The sequence below is a fragment of the Microcaecilia unicolor genome, chromosome 2 (genome assembly GCF_901765095.1).
Source record: "Microcaecilia unicolor chromosome 2, aMicUni1.1, whole genome shotgun sequence".
Lineage (NCBI taxonomy): Eukaryota > Metazoa > Chordata > Amphibia > Gymnophiona > Siphonopidae > Microcaecilia > Microcaecilia unicolor.
The window spans coordinates 659,750,096-659,772,017 of NC_044032.1; the positions used below are offsets into that span (position 1 = coordinate 659,750,096).

General features: G+C 42.2%; 1 protein-coding gene across 1 annotated transcript in view; it reads right to left on the reverse strand.

The window, feature by feature from the left end:
• The window catches only part of LOC115462256 (bifunctional heparan sulfate N-deacetylase/N-sulfotransferase 3-like), a gene marked incomplete in the record, with an annotated part of 197,607 nt that overhangs the window by 103,263 nt on the left and 72,422 nt on the right, over window positions 1-21,922 (reverse strand). Inside the window, 3 exon segments of the mRNA XM_030192266.1 lie at window positions 3,298-3,452; window positions 8,312-8,327; window positions 8,329-8,400. Coding sequence (XP_030048126.1) covers window positions 3,298-3,452; window positions 8,312-8,327; window positions 8,329-8,400 — 243 coding nt within the window.

A 21,922-nucleotide genomic window follows, 5' to 3' on the forward strand; every position in this document is an offset into this window, starting at 1 on the left:
TGGCTGCTGAGACTTCCCACGGTAGTCTCACCTGTCGTGTAAACACAGCGGTGCAACCAGGGAAAATAGCGGCAGCAGCCACTGGACTACCAGGGCCCTGTGGGGGCTGTAGTGTGCGGCAGCAGGCAACCGGGCAAAGCCTCTGGGCTCCCTAGAGCCTCTGGGCCCTCAGGCACTGCCTGGTTGCCCAGTCAGTCCGTCCCTGAACTGCACACAGTACTCTAGGTGCAGTCGCACCATAGAGTGACACAGAGGCATAATGATATTATTTGATTTATTCCATGGCCTAGTGGTTTGGGTGGTGGACTTTGGTCCTGAGGAACTGAGTTCAATTCCCGTCACAGGCAGCTCCTTGTGACTCTGGGCAAGTCACTTAACCTTCCATTGCCTGCGGCATTGAGCCTGCCATGAGTGGGAAAGCGCGGGGTACAAATGTAACAAAAATAAAATAAATAATTCCTGACATTTTCTATGCTTTTTTGGCTGTTGCCGCACACTGAAGATTTCAATGCGTTGGCCATAATAGGCCTAGTGACTCCTAATGGCTGTAGTTTGGGGTACTCTTCCCTCTGTGTATCACTTTGCAGTCATCCACATTAATTTTCATCTAATCAGTCTTGCAAATGATGTTTTGGAAGCTCACGGTTCTCTTATTTGTCCATGCAAAACACGCTCTGAGCATCCAGAGAAACAAGTGCTGATGAGGAGAAACATTAATGCTTTTTAATATCCTCTGCATGCAATTTCCTTTCCTTGTCATTCTGTGCAGGAGGAGGAACAATTTATTGAGTAATATAAAAAGCAGAGTTTAAGGATAAAAGTGTGAATTGTGCTCAAAAGTTTAGTCTGACAAAAACGAAGGAACGGAAAAAAAACAGCAGCTGGAACATTCGGCCTACTCGAGTTTACACCATGGATGTAGTAATAAGTGAGATATCTGGCTTGTACGATTGGGTTTTAGGTCTCTCCTGTCTGATATTGGACTTTTTCTGCTACATGATATGTACTTTTATTGCAACTATTAGTCGCCATGATCTGTGTAGGCTTGGCGGAATATGAAATTGTGGAATAAGCATAAAACACTGAATTTATGAAGGGCATTTTTCAAAGTCATTTACGGGGTAAGCTGGTCTTCCTCGAGCCCAGCATCCTGTTTCCAACAGTGGCCAATCCAGGTCACAAATACCCGGCAAGATCCCAACAATGTACAAAACATTTTATACTGCTTATCCCAGAAATAGTGGATTTTCCCCAAGTCCATTTAATAACGGTCTATGGTTTTCCTTTAGGAAGCCGTCCAAACATTTTTTAAACTCCGCTAAGCTAACCGCCTTTACCACATTCTCTGGCAACGAATTCCAGAGTTTAATTACACGTTGAGTGAAGAAAACTTTTCTCCGATTTCGTTTTAAATTTACTACATTGTAGCTTCATCGCATGCCCCCTAGTCCTAGTATTTTTAGAAAGTGTGAACAGACGCTTCACATCTACCCATTCAACTCCACTCATTATTTTATAGACCTCTATCATATCTCCCTCAGCCGCCTTTTCTCCAAGCTGAAGAGCCCTAGCCGCTTTAGCCTTTCCTCATAGGGAAGTCGTCCCATCCCTTTTATCATTTTCGTCGCCCTTCTCTGTATCTTTTCTAATTCCACTATATCTTTTTTGAGATGTGGCGACCAGAATTGAACACAATATTTGAGGTGCAGTCGCACCAGGGAGCGATACAAAGGCATTATAACATCCTCATTTTTGTTTTCCATTCCTTTCCTAATAATACCTAACATTCTATTTGCCCGGCACCGACGTCAGACTCACTGGTCTATAATTTCCCGGATCTCCTCTGGAACCTTTTAAAAAAAATCGGCGTTACATTGGCCACCCTCCAATCTTCCGGTACCATGCTTGATTTTAAGGATAAATTACATATTGCTACTACTACTACTCATCATTTCTATAGCGCTACTAGATGTACGCAGCGCTGTTACTAACAATAGCTCCGCAAGCTCATTTTTCAGTTCTCTCAGTATTCTGGGATGAATACCATCTGGTCCAGGACATTTGCTACTCTTCAGTTTGTAGAACTGCCCCATTACATCCTCTAGGTTTACAGAGAATTCATTAAGTTTCTCCGACTAGTCAGCTTCGAATATCATTTCCGGCACCGATATCCCACCCAAATCTTCCTCGGTGAAGACCGAAACAAGAGTAAACTAGATCCTGTAGTGCTTGTTAGATTCTATCTGTTAATGCTGTGATACAAAGCTTTTAAAACTAAGTGAAAAAGACTATGGCGATTAGTTGTTAAAATTTGCTTTTTATATTTTATTTTGCCTAACATTAACCTACAATTCCTCCTTTAAACCCCAATCTTTAAGTTCCCAAAGCAAAAAGCAAAGTAGCATTCACTTACCAAAGAAATGTCCTCTTCTCTCAGAATTTCTCAGAAAGAAGTTCAGTGGGACCTTTCCTCTTTATATAGTTTTGAATCTAAGGGGCCTCTTTTAAACAGGCTCTTTGAAGCTGACTCAGCAACCTATGCAAGTATTCTACTTTCCCACACCTTAATTAACACTTAATTGAGGTCGCTGGATGAGCTACCTCTCCAGGAGCCAAGGAACAGAAAATAACTGCCTTTAGAAAAAGAGTTTTTGGCTGTTTAGTTTCTACCTCTAGAAAAGGTTTCAGTTTAAAACTATGGGAAAAATGCCTATTTCTAGAGAAAATTTCAGTTTAAAACTATGGGAAAAGGGTTTGTAAACTATGGCAACTAGTTAATGATGCTTGTTTTTCTTTCTCTCTCTCTATTTATTCCCCTCTTAATACTAAACTAGGTCCTGCAGTACCTGCTAGATTCTATCTGTTAATGCTGTGGTACAAAGTTTTTAAAACTAAGTGGAAAAACTATGGAGGTTAGTTGATAAAATTTGCTTTTTGTTTTTATTTTTTTGCCTATCACTAACCTACATTTCCTCCTTTAAACCCCAATCTTTAAGTTCCCAAAGCACAAAGCAAAATAGTGTTCACTTACCAGAGAAATGTCCTCTTCTCTCTGGGTTTCTGCCAGCTACTTGTGACTTGGTTTAGCCACTGTTGGAAACAGGATAGTGGGCTAGATGGACCATTGGTCTGACCCAGTATGGCTACTCTTATGTTCTTATGAAGAAGGGAGAAGACCTTAGTGGTTGGTATGGATGGGGAGACTGGTAGGCTGTATGGGTTTTATCTGCTGTCATTTGCTCTGTTTCTATGTAAATGCTGCCACTCAGTCTATTGGAAGGAACCATTTATACTCACTAGGGCAAATTTCTTGTTGAGAATCATTTGCTCCACTAGGGATGACTCATTGTGGAAGAGGTGAGGTTGCAGATGACTCCACATATGAGGAAACCACCAAAACTCATCCACCGATCCCAGGAGCAGATCGTCTCCTGCATCTTCCGTCTCTGTCCCTGCAAAGTAACAAGAGGATGAAATCCACTGATTGGGTCTTCAAACAGCCAGCGGATCAATTTCAGTTATCAGTGAAATCTCTCTTTGTTTGATTGTTTATTGAAATCTGCTTCAGAAACTGATAGTGTCAGAGCTTCACTGCACATTCATGAAAATTAAAAGTAGAACCAACGGGGAAAGATTTTGCTAGATATGAGGCAGGGGGGTTTCTGCCTTCATTCTACACTATTTCTTCTAAATATGTGTCACGTAGTGTGGGGGTGGCTCTGTAAGTCCACTTGAATGTATGGAAATAATTTTAACAAAATATTTTCTAAGGTTAGTCCGCAGTCAAAACATGTCCCTTTTGTATTGTCAACATCTCTTTTCACACAAAAGTGTACTAAGAATAAATATTCCATACTGGGACAGGCCAAAGGTCCATCCAGCCCAGCATCCCGTTTCCAACAGTGGCCAATTCCAGGTTACAGTTACCTGGCAAATCCTAGAACAGCACAATACATTTTATGCTGCTTATCTCAGAAAAAAAAGCAGTGGATTCTTCCCAATCCATCTTAATAATGGCTTATGGCTTTTCTTTTAGGAAGCTAGTTCAAAACCTTTTTTTAAACCCTGCTAAGCTAACGTCCTTTGACCACATTCTCTGGCAACAAATTCCAGAGTTTAATTACAACGTTGAGTAAGAAAGAAAGGGCGTTCTCCGATTCATTTTAAATTTACTACATTGTAGCTTTATCGCATGCCCCCTAGTCCTAGTATTTTGGAAAGAGTAAACAAAGCGATTTCCACTTCTACTCGTTCACTCCACTCATTATTTTATAGACCTCTATCATATCTCCCCTCAGCTGCTTTAGCCTTTCTCATAGGGAAGTCGTCCTCCCATCCCCTTTTATCATTTTTGTCGACCTTCTCTGTAACCATTTCTAATTCTATATAGTCTTTTTTGAGATGCAGTGACCAGAATTGAACAGCATATTCGAGGTGCGGTCACACCATGGAGCGATACAAAGGCATTATAACATCCTCATTTTTGTTTTCCATTCCTTTCCTAATATACCTAACATCTATTTGTTTCTTAAGCCGCAGCCAGCACACTGAGCAGAAGGTTTCAACATATCATCAATGACGAGCACCCTAGATTCCTTTCTTGGTCCGTGACTCCTAACGTGGAACCTTGCATGACGTAGCTATATTTCGGATTCCTCTTTCCCACATGCATCACTTTGCACTTGCTCACATTAAATGCCATCCACCATTTAGATGCCCAGTCTCCCAGACTCGTAAGGTCTGCTTGTAATTTTTCACAATCCTCTTGCAATTTAACTTTGTGACGTCAGCAAATTTAATCACCTCACTAGTTACTCCCATCTCTCGATATCATTTATAAATATATTAAAAAAACAGTGGTCCCAGCACAGACCCCTGTGGAACCCCACTGTCTACCCATCTCCATGAGGAAACTGACCATTTAACCCTACTCTCTGTGTTTTCTATCTTGTACCAGTTTTTAATCCACAATAGAACACTACCTGCTCCTATCCCATGAACTCTCCAACTACAAAAGAAAAGGAAGGGGATCATGCGGGAAGGAAAGAAGCTCTGAAAATCTCTCTTTACTGAGAGCTATAAGTAATGCATTTAAAACAAACCAGAGAAAATATTTCTCACTCAACATGGAATTAACTCTGAATTCATTGCCAGAGAATCTGGTAAAAGCAGTTAGCTTAGCAGGGTTTGTAAAAGATTTGGATGGCTACCTAAAGGAAAGGTCTGTAGACCATTATTAAAATTGACTTGGGAAAATCAACTGCTTATTTTGGGATAAGCAGCATAAATGTATTGTACGTTTTGGGATCTTGCCAGGTACTTGGGACCTGGACTGGTCATTGATGGAAACAGGATACTGGTCTCAATGGACCTTCAGTCTGTCCCAGTATGCCAATACATATGTTCTTATGGGCATCTGGAACAACCTGCAAGCAGAGATGGTAAGAAATAAAACCTGAACAGCCTGCAAGCATAATGGGGCAGACAGAGGTGGAGACAAGGAGAGAAAGGGCTAGAGGTAATACCAGACATGGGAGTGTTGGTTTTAGGTACAGTATAAAAATGTAGATGCTCTTGATCAAGACCTTCAGAACCAAGTACCAACTGCTCCATTAGTAAGCATTGCAAGAATACAAAACATCTATTTACGCAATTAAAATGGTTAATTATCGACCAGGTGGTACGTTCTACCTAGAGGTGGGGATACAGATCAAGTCCTAAATAAGAAAGAACAATTTCTGGATTTTTGCACTAGATACTACAGTTCCAATGGCCTTAACGATTTCATTGAATGGAATACAGTCTTTTAAATACATTCCATACAGTATACATTTTCCTGTCATGTTAGTGCTGTTGGACATTTTGTTACTAGATTGATGATTACCTATTATGGATTTAAATCATTCCAATTGAGTTAATTCAATTCATGGTATCACGTTTGTATGAGCGTGACGACATCATTTCCTGCCCGGAGCATTTAAAAACCTCAATCTGAAAAGCTGCAGAGTACCAACCGAAATAGCGGCACTTTACATTGTTTTCGATTTCGATAAGGGAAAATTTATCATATATAGAGTTTCCTGAGGAAGTTCTTTGAAACCCTGCAGAGTTGACTCATTATGATTTCAATTTGAAAGCATTGTTTTACTTGAAGATCGAATAAACGCTGGAGATTTTGACTCATTATCATTTACTTTGAAAACTCAGTATATCCAAAAAAAACGCTGGACATTTTGTTACAGCTCCATTTGGATTTGTTTTTTAGTGAGCTAAGATCGTCAAGAGGGCCATTGGATAGATCGTTTGACGGCGTTGATAACATCATAGGACCAAATCTCATTCAGCGAGGAGTGCATTTTCAAACTACTACGCTAAGTGCCTTTAAGACAGTGGCATGGCCTGGTGGGCCCAGGCCCACCCACCTTTGGCTCAGGCCCACCCAGTAGCAGCACACCTATGATGTGGCTGGCAGAGATCTCCAAACCCCATCAGCCGAAACACTCCCACCTGTCCCTCCTGCAGCGAGTAGCAACTGATACTTACTGTTTTCACTGGCCCTACAGCCCTTCCCTTGATGTAGTCCCACCTATGCAGAAGCAGGAAGTTGCATCAAGGGAAGGCTGTGGGGCCAACATAAGCAGTGTGTATTGGTTGCTGCTCGCTGCTGGTGAAAATCTGCTATTTAAAAAGGTATGGGGGGGGGGGGATGTTTGAGAGACCATATGGCATGCAGTGAGAGAGGGAGAGACCAAATCACTTGTGGGACAAGGCGGAGTTCTGCCCACCCATCTTGGACCCAGGCCCCACCCAAAATTGCTTTAAGATTTTTCATCATTTGTTGTTATAGCTACTCTTTATAGAAATGGCATACTAAACAGACAGTATCTTTGATTGTAGCACACTCACACATATATAAAAATATTTCTTTGTGTGCAAGAGGTCATTGGAGACAGTGACAGGATTGACTCAATTAGTGATAAGAGAATTTTCACGATCATTGTTTTTATTTGGGAATCACTTATAGCACGTGGGTGCATTTGATAAAAAATTAAAAAATAAAGAGAAGCTCTATGATCGAGAAACTTGTCCACCCTTAGAGACGTCATTCACTTTGGTGTAGCCTCGTTTGGGTGAGTTATACTCTGAGAACTTCTCTATGATTCTCACATATTTATAATATCATATTCATACAAAAAAGATTTTTCTAAAGAATAATTCTTGTAGAACATTTTTTGGGTCAAACCTTTCACTGTTTTGTTATCTCCATATATACATTCTCTGGGTTCTTTTTCATTTTGGTATCTCAAGATATAGCAGAACTAGAAAAAGATTCAAAAAAGATTGACCAAAATGATAAAGGGGATGGAACTCCTCTCATATGAGAAAAGGCTAAAAAGGTTAGGGTTCTTCAGATTGGAAAAGAGACAGCCGAGGAGGAATGTGATTGACATCTATAAAATCCTGAGTGGTGTAGAACGAGTAGAAGTGAATAGATTTTTCACTTTTCAAAAAGTACAAAGACCAGGGGACACAGTGAAATTACTTGTAAAACAAATAGGAGGAAATATTTTTTCACTCAAAGAATAGTTAAGCTCTGGAACTCGCCGCCGGAGGATGTGGTAACAGCAGTTAGCATATCTGGGTTTAAAAAAGGTTTGGACAAGTTCATGGAGTCCATAGTCTACTATTGAAACGGACATGGGGGAAGCCACTGCTTGCCCTGTGATTGGTAGCATGGAGTGTTGCTATTAATTGGTTTTCTGTCTTGGCCACTGTTAGAAGCAGGATACTGGGCTAGATGGACCATTGGTGTGACCCAGTACGGCTATTCTTATGTTGGGCATGTAAACATTAGTTTCTATGTTTAAGAATTTGCCCCTGATAGGCACCTGCTTTCCTTATCAGAATGACTGGGCATATGGACACCTATGCCCAGCCACTGAGCCAGTGTAAGCAGTCGTGCCTAACTGCTAGACTTAAGCAACTTACAGTATTCTCCAAGTTACGCACTTTCACACCACACACACAACACACACATAATAACGATGCCATTATCCTAATTATTTATGCACATAATTATCATGTGATAAGAGTGCCCCTAGAAAGGCAGTAGATATCCATACTGTCTGCAGGTCACCTCTTCTTGTAAGTAAGCCACTGTTTTTTTTCTGTGGGAATGGGTTTGAAAATTCCCTCCGTAGGGCGTGATTATGTAGGCATTTCTGATATGATGACCATGCACATGTGTTGCTGTGTGTCCAAGCTGCTCTGCTGTTTAACATATGTTGGGGAGTTTACTTCATAATCGTACCTGTATGATGGAACTTTTCCTGAAAATCCCAGATTGAAGGTAAAATTGGAAACTTTGTTCTCATGAGAATTCTGCATCTCGAGCAGGGCCTGAAAAGGAGAATATAGTTAGCATTAGATATATTTCTTTTCTCCAGCTGTTACTTACTTTCTCATGTAGTCTGGAAGTGAGTTCTTTTAGTCTTGAAGGAACATCCTAATTTTTAGATCTTGATTTCTCAAAGCCCAAACCCTTCTCTTGTTGAGTCAGAATTCAAGGTATCCTAAAGCAGGATGAGATGAGGGAAAGATGTCACAGAGCAGGGGGGGGTCCTGAGCAATCTAACCTTGGAAGGGCACTGACCTGTCAAACAAGCACCGCCCCCCCCCCCCCTTTGGTAGAAAGGTGATATCACCAATCCACGCCTACTGGTCATATTGAGGTCTGGGGGAGGACACTTGGAAATTTAGCCCTGCCATGGTTCCTTGCCCAAGAATAGAGGGCTACTGGGAATACTGAGAAATGTAGTACCCATGGCAAGGGAAGGAGCATTTTCATTGGCTAACATGTTCTGGCAGGGATCAGCTATGGACTGAGTGCGCTTTTCCTATAATTTGGGACTGGGGTACCTAAGTAGGACAATCCTTAAGTTACTTGGACAAATCAGAAAATTACAGTGCTTAAATTTGGATGGCTTTGATGTTTGGCCATTTTTGAACACAAAGACGTCCAAATTCAAGCTATCCAAAACAGAGGAGGAGTAGCTTAATGGTTAGTGCAATGGCTTTGATCCTGGCAACATGGGTTCAATTCTCACTGCTGCTCCTTGTGACTTTGGGCCACTCAAATGCACAAGGGGCAATCTTGGATATGATATCTAAGTCTGAATTTGACATTTTTTGTAAAATGTCCAAACTCAGAACAGGAAAGGTCATTTTCTACAAACAAAAAGTCTCTCTTTTCCTTTTGAAAGTGCTGTTTTGAAAAATGTTTTGTGATTTGGGGGAGGAAGGGGGAGGTGATCCCCGAGTCCCTTCAGTGGCCATCTAGTCATTTGGGGCACCCCTTGCATAGAGTAGAGAGTAGCCTAGCTGTTAGTACAGCAGACTTTGATCCTGGGGAAGTGGGTTTAAGTCCCACTGCAGCTAACTTTTTTATAATAACAGGTCTAGCTCAAAACGTCTAAGTTTTAGTCTTGGATTCTTTGTTTTGTTCCGATTATCGCTGAAAGACGTCCATGTCTTAGGAATGCCCAAGTCCACCTTGAACACACCCCTGGCACACCCCCTTGAGATTTGGATGTACTTCTGACGGACTGCAGTTGGAGACGTCCAAATTGGGTTTCGACTATACCGATTTGGACGTCCCTGGAAGATGGACGTCTATGTTCCGATTTATGTCGAAAATGGACTTCCATCGCTGTCGAAAATGAGTCTGCTGGTCATTTTAGGCAGCTTTTTCTGATAAAAAGAGTCTAGGACAAAATGTTTAAATTTGTAGCCCAGGACATATTTGTTTTGTTCCATTATGGCCGAAAAACATCCAAGTCTTAGAAACACCCAGATCCTGACCCCAACATGCCCTCCCTTATGATTTGAATGCACTGCTGACGAACTTCACATCAAAAGGTTTAAAAATGGGTTTTCAAAAATTCTCTACCTGACTTACAGCTTTCATGTCTTTGACCGTCTCTTGTAATCTTCCACTTTGGTTCCTTAAGAACAGAGTTAGGTAACTCATTCAGTTTTGTCCCTCTGGAACTGGCCACCCTGTCACCATATTTTATCTATCCTGAAATTATCAGATAAAATCAGCAGGAAATTTCTGTCGCTGCCTCTCCTGTAAAGGAGGTGGCAGGAGTGAATGTGAGATGGAGGGAGGAAACTTTCCGATTTCCATTGCACTGTCATTTGAGCTATTCCAGCTTTCAGAATGAATTTCATTCACCATAGCTAACATGTCAGAGGCACAGGAATATTCCCTCTGCTTTTCTGCTGTGAAGATGGAAGACGACATTCCCTTCTGGTGCCAAAGCTGTTTCCTCCGCATAGCCTGACTGCATCAGAAAAGGGTTGTCAATCAGACATGCATTCGAATTAAGCCCTGAAAAAGTAATAAAAGTCCCACTAGGAAAACATATGAAATCCTGTCATTCAAAGAGATTAAAGGCAGAGCATGCTGAGTGACAACGGGGACAAAGAGGGACATGTAATTCGCCCTTACTGCTGCCAGCATGCTGTCTGAGATCTGAAATGCAGCTCGGAGCAGGCCCGGAACTTTCTCTCTCAGCAAGCCGAACGCAGACAGGACAGATGTTGTGCCTCGCTATTGTGCGGCTCACCTGGTATTTCAGTGATACGCTAGAATTCACAGCAAATAGAGTTTAGTGTAGATGGGAAGGTTAGGGATCTTTCTGCATAAGCACATATCACGTCAGGCTCCAGGTGAAGTACAGAGAATCATCTCGTTGGACCTGATATTTAAATGATGGCAGATAAGGCCTGCATGCTCCATCCAGCCTCTGCTTCATGCAACTGACATCCCTCTATGCCCTGTTTCAAGGGTGAAGGGCACTTGATTTTGTTTTCATTCCATCCTCTTTTATAAAGGGGGATCTTATGTGATTTATGAGACTTGAGTGGGTGACAACCACCTTCGCGTCTCTGGAAAAGGTTTGTTTGCTCATTAATAACCACGAGATCTTATCAAGTAAAAGCAAACTCAAACATATCACCATCATGGAGTACCGATTGAAGAGTACCCCAGGGTTCACCCCTCTCACCCATATTATTTAATCTGGTGATGATCCCCTCTTGCTCATGCCCTATACAAGCATAATCTTAATCCTTTTCTGTATGCGGATGATGTCACCATGTACATACCGTTCAACTCTAATCCAACAGAAATCACTGTTGCAATAACGACTAGTTTAAGCTTAATGGATGCCTGGGCATCAGGTGTTCAAACTCAACAAGGATAAAACTCACTGCCTTATTCTCTCTTCTCACCTCAAAACAAACCTCCCTTCATCCATAAAAACCCCTCCCAATATCGGACAAACTGAAAAATCCTTGGAATTACTATTGACACCAACCTAACCCTGGAGAGCCAAGCCTCTGCACCATGAAGAAAATGTTCAATGCAATGTGGAAACTCAAACGGATCAAACAATTCTTCCCAAAGGAAACTTTCCATAACATAATTCAAACAATGGTACTATCACATGTTGACTACTGTAACGCGGTATATGTGGGATGCAAAGAACAGATCTTAAGGAAACTCCAGACCGTGCAGAACATGGCAGCTAGACTCATTTTCGGAAAGACAAGATTCGAAAGTGCTAAACCCCTACGCGAAATACTGCACTGGCTACCAATCAAGGAACGAATAGTTTTCAAAATTTTCACTCTGGTCCACAAAAATAATCCATGGTCTGGCCCCAACTTACATGACTGAACTTTTCGACTTACCAACTAGAAACATCATCGAATCACCAAGAACGTTTCTAAACCTGCATTACCCAAACTGTAAAGGACTAAAATACAAATCAAATATGCATCCAGCTTTTCCTACATTTGCACCCAGCTCTGGAACGCTTTACCTAGAAACATTAGAACTGTGAACACCCATCTAAAATTCCAAAAAGACCTCAAGACTCACCTCTTCCTGGAATGCCTACCCAGCAGACCCGAACTAATTCATGAACAATGCCTCACATATTTCGATCTAGGAAATGAACAATACCCCTGCCACATAATCCTATTACTTCAAACTCTATGAATTTTACCACTCCAGTTATAATTAAATGTACTTCTACCCTTATCCTACTCTGTATTGCTCACTAGAAGCTGTAGTCCCATCCCCAGAGACTTATCAGCCTCACTGGGATTACTTCTCTCTTATGCTACTATATATTCATCCCAGAGTTGTATTCTCTTTTCCGGAACCTTATCAGCTTCCTTGCACCTACTGTTACTCTATTTTCCACTCTGTACATATTCCCGGAGTTGGTACTCTCCTCTCCGGAACCTGTAAGCCATATTGAGCTTACTGCTATGCGGGGAAAATGTGGGCTACAAATGTAATAAATAAATAAATAAATACCTTTCAAATATTTGAGCGTCTGTATCATGTCACCCCTGTTTCTCCTTGCCTCCAAGGTATACATATTCAGGTCGGTAAGTCTCTCCTCGTACAGTTTTCAATGCAAATCCCATACCATTTTTGTAGCTTTTCTTTGCACTGCTTTCAGTCTTTTTACATTTTTAGCAAGATACGGCCTCCAAAACTGAACACAATACTCCAAGTGGGGCCTCACCAATGACTTGTAGAGGGGCATCAACGCCTCCTTTCTTCTGCTGGTTATACCCCTCTCTATGCAGCCTAGCATCCTTCATGGCCACAGCCGTCAATGTTTGGTTTTATTATGATTCTTATATTAATATGTAAACCGTTCTGTTTTGTGAATACAATTTGAAACGGTATAGTAAATGAATAAACGATAAACGATGCTAGGCTGCATAGCTATGTAATGCAAGGTTCCACGTTAGGAGTCACAGACCAAGAAAGGGATCTAGGTGTCGTTGTTGATGACACATTGAAACCTTCTGCTCAGTGTGCTGCAGCGGCTAAGAAAGCAAATAGAATGTTAGGTATTATTAGGAAAGGAATGGAAAACAAAAGTGAGGACGTTATAATGCCTTTGTAGTGCTCCATGGTTAGACCGCACCTCGAATATTGTGTTCAATTCTGGTTGTCACATCTCAAAAAAGATATAGTGGAATTAGGAAAGGTACAGAGAAGGGCAACAAAAATGATAAAGGAGGTGGGACGACTTCCCTATGAGGAAAGACTGTAGCATCAAATGCTCTTCAACTTGGAGAAAAGACAGCTAAGGGGAGATATGATAGAGGTCTATAAAATAATGAGTTGCGTGGAATGGGTGGACATGAATCGTTTATGTACTCTTTCCAAAAATACTACAACTAGGGGACATGTAATGAAGTTACAAAGTAGTAAATTTAATATGAATCAGAGAAAGTTTTTCTTCACTCAACGTGCAATTAAACTGGAATTCGTTGTCAGAGAATGCGGTAAAGGCAGTTAGCTTAGCGGGGTTTAAAAAAGATCTGGATGGCTTCCTAAATGAAAAGTCCATAGACAATTATTAAATTGACTTGGGGAAAATCAACTATGTCTGGGATAAGCAGCATAAAATGTATTGAACATTTTTGGGATCTTGCAGATATTTGTGACCTGGATTGGCCACTGTTGGAAACAGGATGCTTGGCTTGATGGTCAGTGATTCCTAATGTGGAACCTTGCATTTCGTAGCTACAGTTCGGGTTCCTCTTTCTCACATGCATCACTTTGCACTTCCTCACATTAAACGTCATCTGCCATTTAGACGTCCAATCTCCCAGTCTCGTACGGTCCTCTTCTATTTTTTCAGAATCCTCCTGCGATTTAACGACTTTGAATAACTTGTGTCGTCCTCAGATTAAATACCTCACTAGTTACTCCCATCTCTAGATCATTTATAAATATGTTAAAAGCAGTGCCCAGCACTGACCCCTGAGGAACCCCACTATCTACCCTTCTCCATTGAGAATACTGACCATTTAACCCTACTCTCTGTTTTCTATCCTTTAACCAATTTTTAATCCACAATAGACACCTACCTTCCTATCCCATGACTCTCCAATTTCTTCTGGAGCCTTCCATGAGGTACTTTGTCAAACGCCTTTTGAAAATCCAGATACACAATAACAACCGTCTCGCCTTTATCCACATGTTTTGTTCACCCCTTCAAAGAAATGTAATAGATTGGTGAGGCAAGATTTCTCTTCACTAAATCTATGTTGGGTTTGTCTCATTTATCCATGCTTTTGAATACACTCTGTAATTTGTTCTTAATAATAGTCCCTACCATTTTGCCCTGCACCAACATCAAGGCTCACCGGTCTATAATTTCCCGGATCCCCTCTGGAACCTTTTTTAAATATCGGCATTTTATGGGCTACCCTCCAATCTTCCAGTACCATGCTCGATTTTAAAGATAAATTACATATTACTAACATAGTTCCGCCAGTTCATTTTTCAATTCTCTCAGTACTCTGGGATGAATACCATCCGGTCCTGGAGATTTGCTACTCTTCAATTTGTCAAATTGCCCCATTACATCCTCTAGGTTTATAGAGATTTCATTCATTTCTCTGACTCATCAGCTTCGAATACCATTCTGGTATCTCTCCCAAATCTTCCTTGGTGAAGCCCAAAGGAAAAGAATTCATTTAATCTCTCTGCTATGGCTTTGTCTTCCCTGATCGCCCCTTTTACCCCTTGGTCATCTAGCGGTCCAACCGATTCTTTTGCCGGCTTCTTGCTTTTAATATACCTAAAAAAAATTTTACTATATGTTTTTGCCTCCAACGCAATCTTTTTTCAAAGTCCCCTCTTGCCTTCCTTATAAGCGCTCTGCATTTGACTTGACATTCCTTATGCTGTTTCTTAGTATTTTCAGTCGGTTTCCTTCTTCCATTTTCTGAAGGATTTTCCTTTTGCTCTAACAGCTTCATTCATCTCAATTTTTAAACCATGCTGGCTGTCGTTTGGTCTCCCTCCCTCCTTTTTTAATACACAGAATATATTTTCTCCTTAACATACAGTGATACCCCTCGACCATTTTGATCCACCCTATCACTACGATATAATATTGTACCCTGGTATGACAGTGTCCCACTGGTTATCCTCCTTCCACTAGGTCTCAGAGATGCCTATTATATCTAATTCTTCATTTAGTGCAATATATTCTAACTCTCCCATCTTATTTCTTAGGCTTCTGGCATTCGCATATTGTGACAAGGCCTACATCCCAGATGTATAGAATGAAGCAGCAAAACGCTAAACTACATCTCCCAGAATGCATTTCCAGTCCCAGCAGTGAGAGCCCAGGGGATAGGCAAGCTGGCCATATACCGTCTCTGACCACAAGAGGGAGGGAGAATGAAGGAACCCAGGTCCCCTGGACCCGCAATCAGTATATCATGCTGCCTACCTGTAATAGGGAGGGGTGGGGTGAGAAGCAGGAGGAGGATTGGATGGAAGAGGGGGTTAATCAGGCTGAGCAGGGAGAAGAGACCAGAATGAAATGGGAGCTTCAGAGCCTGGGGAGAGCAGCACCTGAAGGTTTGAAAATCCATATTGTTTTGAAAGTTGTTTTGATTGAAACCTGCTTAAAGCGAGAAGCCTGTTCTCTTTTTCGGTTAGACCTGTTTGCTGTGGGGAAACCCTGACTGTTGGGGGAGGTTGCTGGAAGAGTTACAAGCCTGGTTCCCCCCAAGCTGCACCTTGATTATTTTGGAAGGACTAAGTGGAATCTGAAAGACTTGTGTGGGCAGGAGGGGGAAACCCTGCTTGGAGGCAAGTACTGATTTTGCTACTGACTTTGAAAAGGAGGGATTTTCAAAGGACTATTGCAGCCCTTCAAGAAAGGGGCAGAGACTTTGTGTTTGCTGGCTTGTACACTAAGAGAGGCAGAACAGCCCTGCCAGGAAAGCCCTAACCCAGGGCTCTGGACTGAAGGGTTTGTCATTAACTTGAAAAATAAAAGAATATTTTAAAGTATCCACTGGTGGCAATTTGTGGAGATCTGTCTATTTGTGGGAGGCGGCTTCCTCCCCCACATACTGGAACAGCAGGCCCGTTTACAATATAGACATTTCAAACTATATTTGTTGTTCCTATTTACATCTTGCTTAGTAGTTGACAATGTTAATTTGTAATCTTTTGTTTGATTTTAATTTAAGGACACCTGATCTACTATAGTCTCTTTTGCAACCTCGCTATCGGGATACCCTATCTTCCCTGTTTTGGTGATATCTTTGAAAGATACCTTGTTCTGAACCATGTGTTTTTGAATGACTGTTGGCCTTCCCCCAGGTTCTAGTTTCCCTGAACACCAAAATTTAACTTTTACATCTTACTTTTAACTGCAAGCATCAGAAGTAACTAGGTAAAAGTAGGAAAAACTGGTAAAATTATTACTTTGGTAAAAGTAAATGTAACAAATGTTTCATTTACTTCTTTAGAAGTAAAAGTAATAAAGCTTTTACTTAAGTAGAGTAACTAGTTACATTTACTTAGTTACTATACAACACTGAAAATACGTGGCCTACATCAGAGCACAGAGACTTTGTATGTGGTCAAATGTATAGGGCTGTGCAAAATGCAAAGATGATCTTATAAATTCTGTCTTATCCCCTCTTAGTATCTACTACTACTTAACATTTCTAGAGCACTACTAGGGTTACGCAGTGCTGTACAATTTAACAAAGAAGGACGGTCCCTGCTCAGAGGAGCTTACAATCTAAAGGACAAAATGTCAAGTTGGTGTAGTCTAGATTTCTGAGTAGAGGTGTGGTGGTTAGGTGCCAAAGGCGACATTGAAGAGGTGGGCTTTGAGCAGTGATTTGAAGATGGGCAGGGAGGGGGCTTGGCATATGGGCTCAGGGAGTTTGTTCCACGCATGAGGTGAGGCGAGGCAGAAAGGGCGGAGCCTGGAGTTGGCGGGGTGGTGGAGAAGGGTACTGAAAGGAGGGATTTGTCTTGAGAGCAGAGGTTACGTAAGGGGAGATGAGGGTAGAGAGGTAAGGAGGGGCTGCAGATCGAGTGCATTTGTAGGTTAGTAGGAGAAGCTTGAACTGTATGCGGTACCTGATCGGAAGCCAATGAAGTGACTTGAAGAGGGGGTGATATGAGTATATCGGTCCAGGCAGAAGATAAGACGTGCAGCCGAGTTCTGATGGATTGAAGGGGGGATAGATGGGGTAAGTGAGAGGCCAGTGAGGAGTAGGTTGCAGTAGTCAAGGCGAGAGGTGATGAGAGTTCGGGTGTTGTGCTCAGAGAGGAAAGGGCAAATTTTGCTAATGTTATAGAGGAAGAAGCGACAGGTCTTGGCTATCTGCTGGATATGTGCAGAGAAGGAGAGGGAGGAGTCGAAGATGACACCGAGGTTGTGGGCAGATGAGACGGGGACGATGAGGGTGTTATCAACTGAGATAGAGAGTGGAGGGAGAGGAGAAGTGGGTTTGGGTGGGAAGACAAGAAGTTCGGTCTTGACCATGTTCAGTTTCAGGTGGCGATTGGACATCCATGCAGCAATGTTGGATAAGCAGGCCGATACTTTGGCCTGGGTTTCCGCAGTGATGTCTGGTGTGGAGAGATAAAGCTGGGTGTCGTCAGCATAAAGATGGTAGTGGAAGCCATGAGGTGAGATCAGGGAGCCCAGGGAAGAGGTGTAGATTGAAAAAAGGAGGGGTCCAAGGACAGATCCCTGGGGGACTCCGACAGAGAGCGGGATAGGGGTGGAGGACGAACCATGAGAGTGTACTCTGAAGGTACGATGGGAGAGATAAGAGGAGAACCCAGGAGAGGACAGAGGCCTGGAATCCAAAGGAGGACAGAGTGTCAAGAAGTAAGTTATGATTGACAATGTCAAAGGCGGCGGATAGGTCGAGTATCTCTGCGAGGATCAGCTGTTACAATCGTAGACACCTTCCTCTGCAATCTAGATAAGTACATAAGCACCACCATACTGGGAAAAGACCAAGGGTCCATCAAGCCCAGCATCCTGTCTCCGACAGTGGCCAATCCAGGCTTCAAGAACCTGGCAACCCCCACCCCCCAAAAAAAAATTTAATAATGTTAATGGACTTTTCCCTCAGGAATCTGTCCAAACCCCCTTTAAATTCCGTAAGGCCAGCTGCTGTCACTACATTCTCCGGCAACGAATTCCAGAGTCTAACTACACACTGAGTAAAGAAAAACTTTCTCCTATTTGTTTTAATTCTACCATATTCTAGCTTCAACTTGTGTCCCCTGGTTTTGTTGTTGTTTGAAAGTGTAAACAAACGCTTCACATCTGTCCGCTCTACTCCGCTCATTATCTTGAAGACTTTTATCATATCACCCGTCAGCCGCCTTTTCTCCAAGCTGAAGAGCCCTAACCTCCTCAGCCTTTCCTCATAGGGAAGTCGTTCCATTCCCTTTATCATTTTCGTTGCCCTTCTCTGTACCTTTTCTAATTCCTTTATATCTTTTTTGAGATGCGGCGACCAGAATTGGACACAATACTCGAGGTGCGGTCGCACCATGGAGCGATACAACGGCATTATAACATCCTCGTGTTTGTTTTTCCATCCCTTTCCTAATAATTGCTCAACATTCTGTGTGCTTTCTTAGCTGCGGCAGCACACTGAGCAGACGTTTTTTAACGTCTTATCAACGATGACTCCCAGATCCCTTTCTAGGTCCGCGACTCCTAACGCGGAACCTTGCATGACATAGCTGTAATTCGGGTCCTCTTACCCACATGCAGTACTTTGCACTTGTCAACATTGAACTTCATCTGCCACTTGGACGCCCAATCCCCCAGTCTCACAAGGTCCTTCTGTAATCTTTCACACTCCTCCTGCGACTTGACGACCCTGAATAACTTGTGTCATCTGCAAATTTAATTACCTCACTAGTTACTCCCATCTCTAGGTCATTTATAAATATGTTAAAAAGCAGCGGTCTCAGCACAGACCCCTGCGGGACCCCACTAACTACCCTTCTCCACTGAGAATACTGACCATTCAACCCTACTCTTTGCTTACTATCTTTCAACCAGTTCTTAATCCATAGTAATACCCTACCTCCGATCCCATGACTCTCCAGTTTCCTCAGGAGTCTTTCATGAGGCACTTTGTCAAACGCCTTTTGAAAATCCAGATACACAATATCCACCGGCTCCCCATTGTCCACATGTTTGTTCACCCCCTCAAGAAAATGCAGTAGATATGAGTCCAGATGTGCGTATAAACTAATTAGTCAGTTGGGCACTAGCAAACAATTATTGGCTTAATTGGAGTTAATTTGGCACAAATTTGGATTGATACTTGCATCTGGCCACATGTTATTCTAACACTGCATGCCATGGACAGGTCAGGGGCATTCCAAAGAGTGTAATCGAATACTCAGATTGAGTGCCCGGCCACAGCTTGTGCTCCAGGATTTACACCAGGTTTCAGCAGGCGTAACTCCTTGGGCCTAATGTTGGCTGTGGGAATTCACTCTAAGTGCCCTGGATATGCCACACTGGTCATTAGAAGAGCAGTGCCCACTTGTACATGCCCCTTGTATGCAAAAAGTCCTAGAATACTAGCACCTATGTGCATCTGTGTGCAACTATCTATCTGCAAACAGAAACAGAGAAAATGAAGGCAAGGACCACATGGCCTCCCCAGTCAGCCCATCCAGGCCATCAACTCTCCCTTAGAGATCCTACGTACTTCTCCCAAGCTTTCTCAGATTCAGATATAGTTTTAATCTCCACCATCTCCACTGGGAGGTTTCTCCATGCAACCACAACCTTTCATATATCTTTAAAATCATATACAGCATGAGAAGAATCACTGTATTAGCCTTGCCAAGGTTCGTGTTTGCAGTATCAACTGGCTTTAGCCCAACACAACCTGCTTCTGTGTTCATAGTGGATTAAGGCTGCTGAACAGATGCAGCTTCCCTGCCTGAAGACATTTTTCTGTCATCCCCAGGAGATTTCACACCTGCACAAAAGCAGAATGTGCCAGTTCAGTTTAGAGAGCTGCCAGTCTGGGAACTGGTTTCAAGGAGCCCCAGGCCCAGCAGTCCTGGGTGTTCCTGTCTCTGCCTCTGGCTCACTTCTCAATGTCACAGATTCTGTGAATACACAGGTAGTTCAGTGTAGCCTTAGGCTACCTCCAGTTACAAAGCAACCTGCCTGCTCTTTCTTAGAAGCAGGGCCTGTTTCTCTCATTTTGTGACTCTGTGAAAGTTCTCAGTGGATCAGACTCTCCATATGGATCATCTGGAACCCTGAGGGCTAAACAGGGAATGCAAAAATGTCCTAACTCTGCTTTGGTCTATTCCACAGGAAAGTTAAACATCATTTTGTACTGAAGACACTTTTCATTGCCTTCTCACGTAATCCAAGCAGAATTTGTATGAACTGTCTTGTTTATAAAAACAACGTCAGCAATATTTAGTACTTCTGCTCTAATTTTTAAACATTCAAGCTATTCGAGGAACTGAACAGGCAGAGAAATGAAGGTTAGCCTACAACCCCCAAATCATCTCCAGGAACATTACTTCTTCACCTAAAGTCTCCAGCGATCCAGAGAGTGAGTGACATACAATACCGAGCTGAAAAAAGTGAGAAAAATCTGAAAAGACCTACGGTCACTCCAGGAGCATGAGTCACTGAGATACTCCCAGCTCTGTGGATACTGGCCTTTCAACAAGCAAAAGAGAAAAATTATGCTTCAGAGAAATGAGAGTAGCACAAATCCCTGTAACATATCAAGCTGCAAACTGTGCCAACACATATCACAGGACCCTTGTTCATGCAGTTGCTCTAATGTACTTTGTGTGGCCCAAATGCAACTAAACCCTATCCTTGGTCATGCTGGGTACTGCAGGGAAGAGCCGTAACCTGGAAGCAGCTTGAATCCACATCTAGTCATTTTCCATAGAGCAGTTTTGAAGCCCAATCCCATAGGAAGGACTTGGTCTTGAAAATGGGAACGACAAGTGAGGTGATTACATTTGCAGAAGACGGAAAAATTGTTAAAACATGTACGGATTGTGAAAAATTACAGGGAGACCTTAGGAAGTTGGAAGACTGGGCATCCAAATGGCAGATGAAATTGAATGTAGACAAATGCAAGGAGATGCACATTGGGAAGAATAATCCAAATCCAAGTTATTTGATGCTAGGTTCCACCCTAGGAGTCAGAACCCAAGAGAAAGTTGTAGATACCATCATGGACAATACGCTGAAATCTTCTGCCCAGTGTGTGGCAGTGGCCAAAAAAGCAAATAGAATTATTAGAAAAGAGATAGAAAATAAGACCAAGAATACTATGCTGCCTCTGAATCACTCCATGGTGCGACCACACCTTGAGTACTGTGTGCAATTCTGGTCGCTGTATCTTAAAAAACATATAGCGGAATTAGAAAAGGATCATCTCGCAAATTCCTGAATCTACACGGACTAAAATACAAGCTGATGCATGCAACTACCTTCTCTTACATGAGCACGAAGTTGTGGAATGCATTACCTACCACCTTGAAAACTATTGACGAAATAACCAACTTTCGTAAATCTCTGAAGACACATCTCTTCAACAAGGTCTACAAAGAGAACCCACACCTTACTAAATCACCTCGCCAACCACCCAGTTATGAAAGTCTACTTTCTATACCTATCCGCCTAAATCTTCTTTTCTCTCACTTATTTCATATTTTTACATCACTAATTGTATCTGACATCCTGGAATGACAAAGCCATAACAGGACTCTGTAAGCCACATTGAGCCTGCAAATAGGTGGGAAAATGTGGGATACAAATGCAATAAATAAATTAAATAGATTAAGGGGATGGAACTCCTCTCGTATGAGGAAAGGCTAAGGAGGTTAGGGCTCTTCAGCTTAGAAAAGAGACGGCTGAGGGGGGATATGATTGAGGTCTACAAAATACTGAGTGGTATAGAACGGGTAAATGTAAATGGATTTTTTTACTCTTTCAAAAATTACAAAGAATAGGGGACA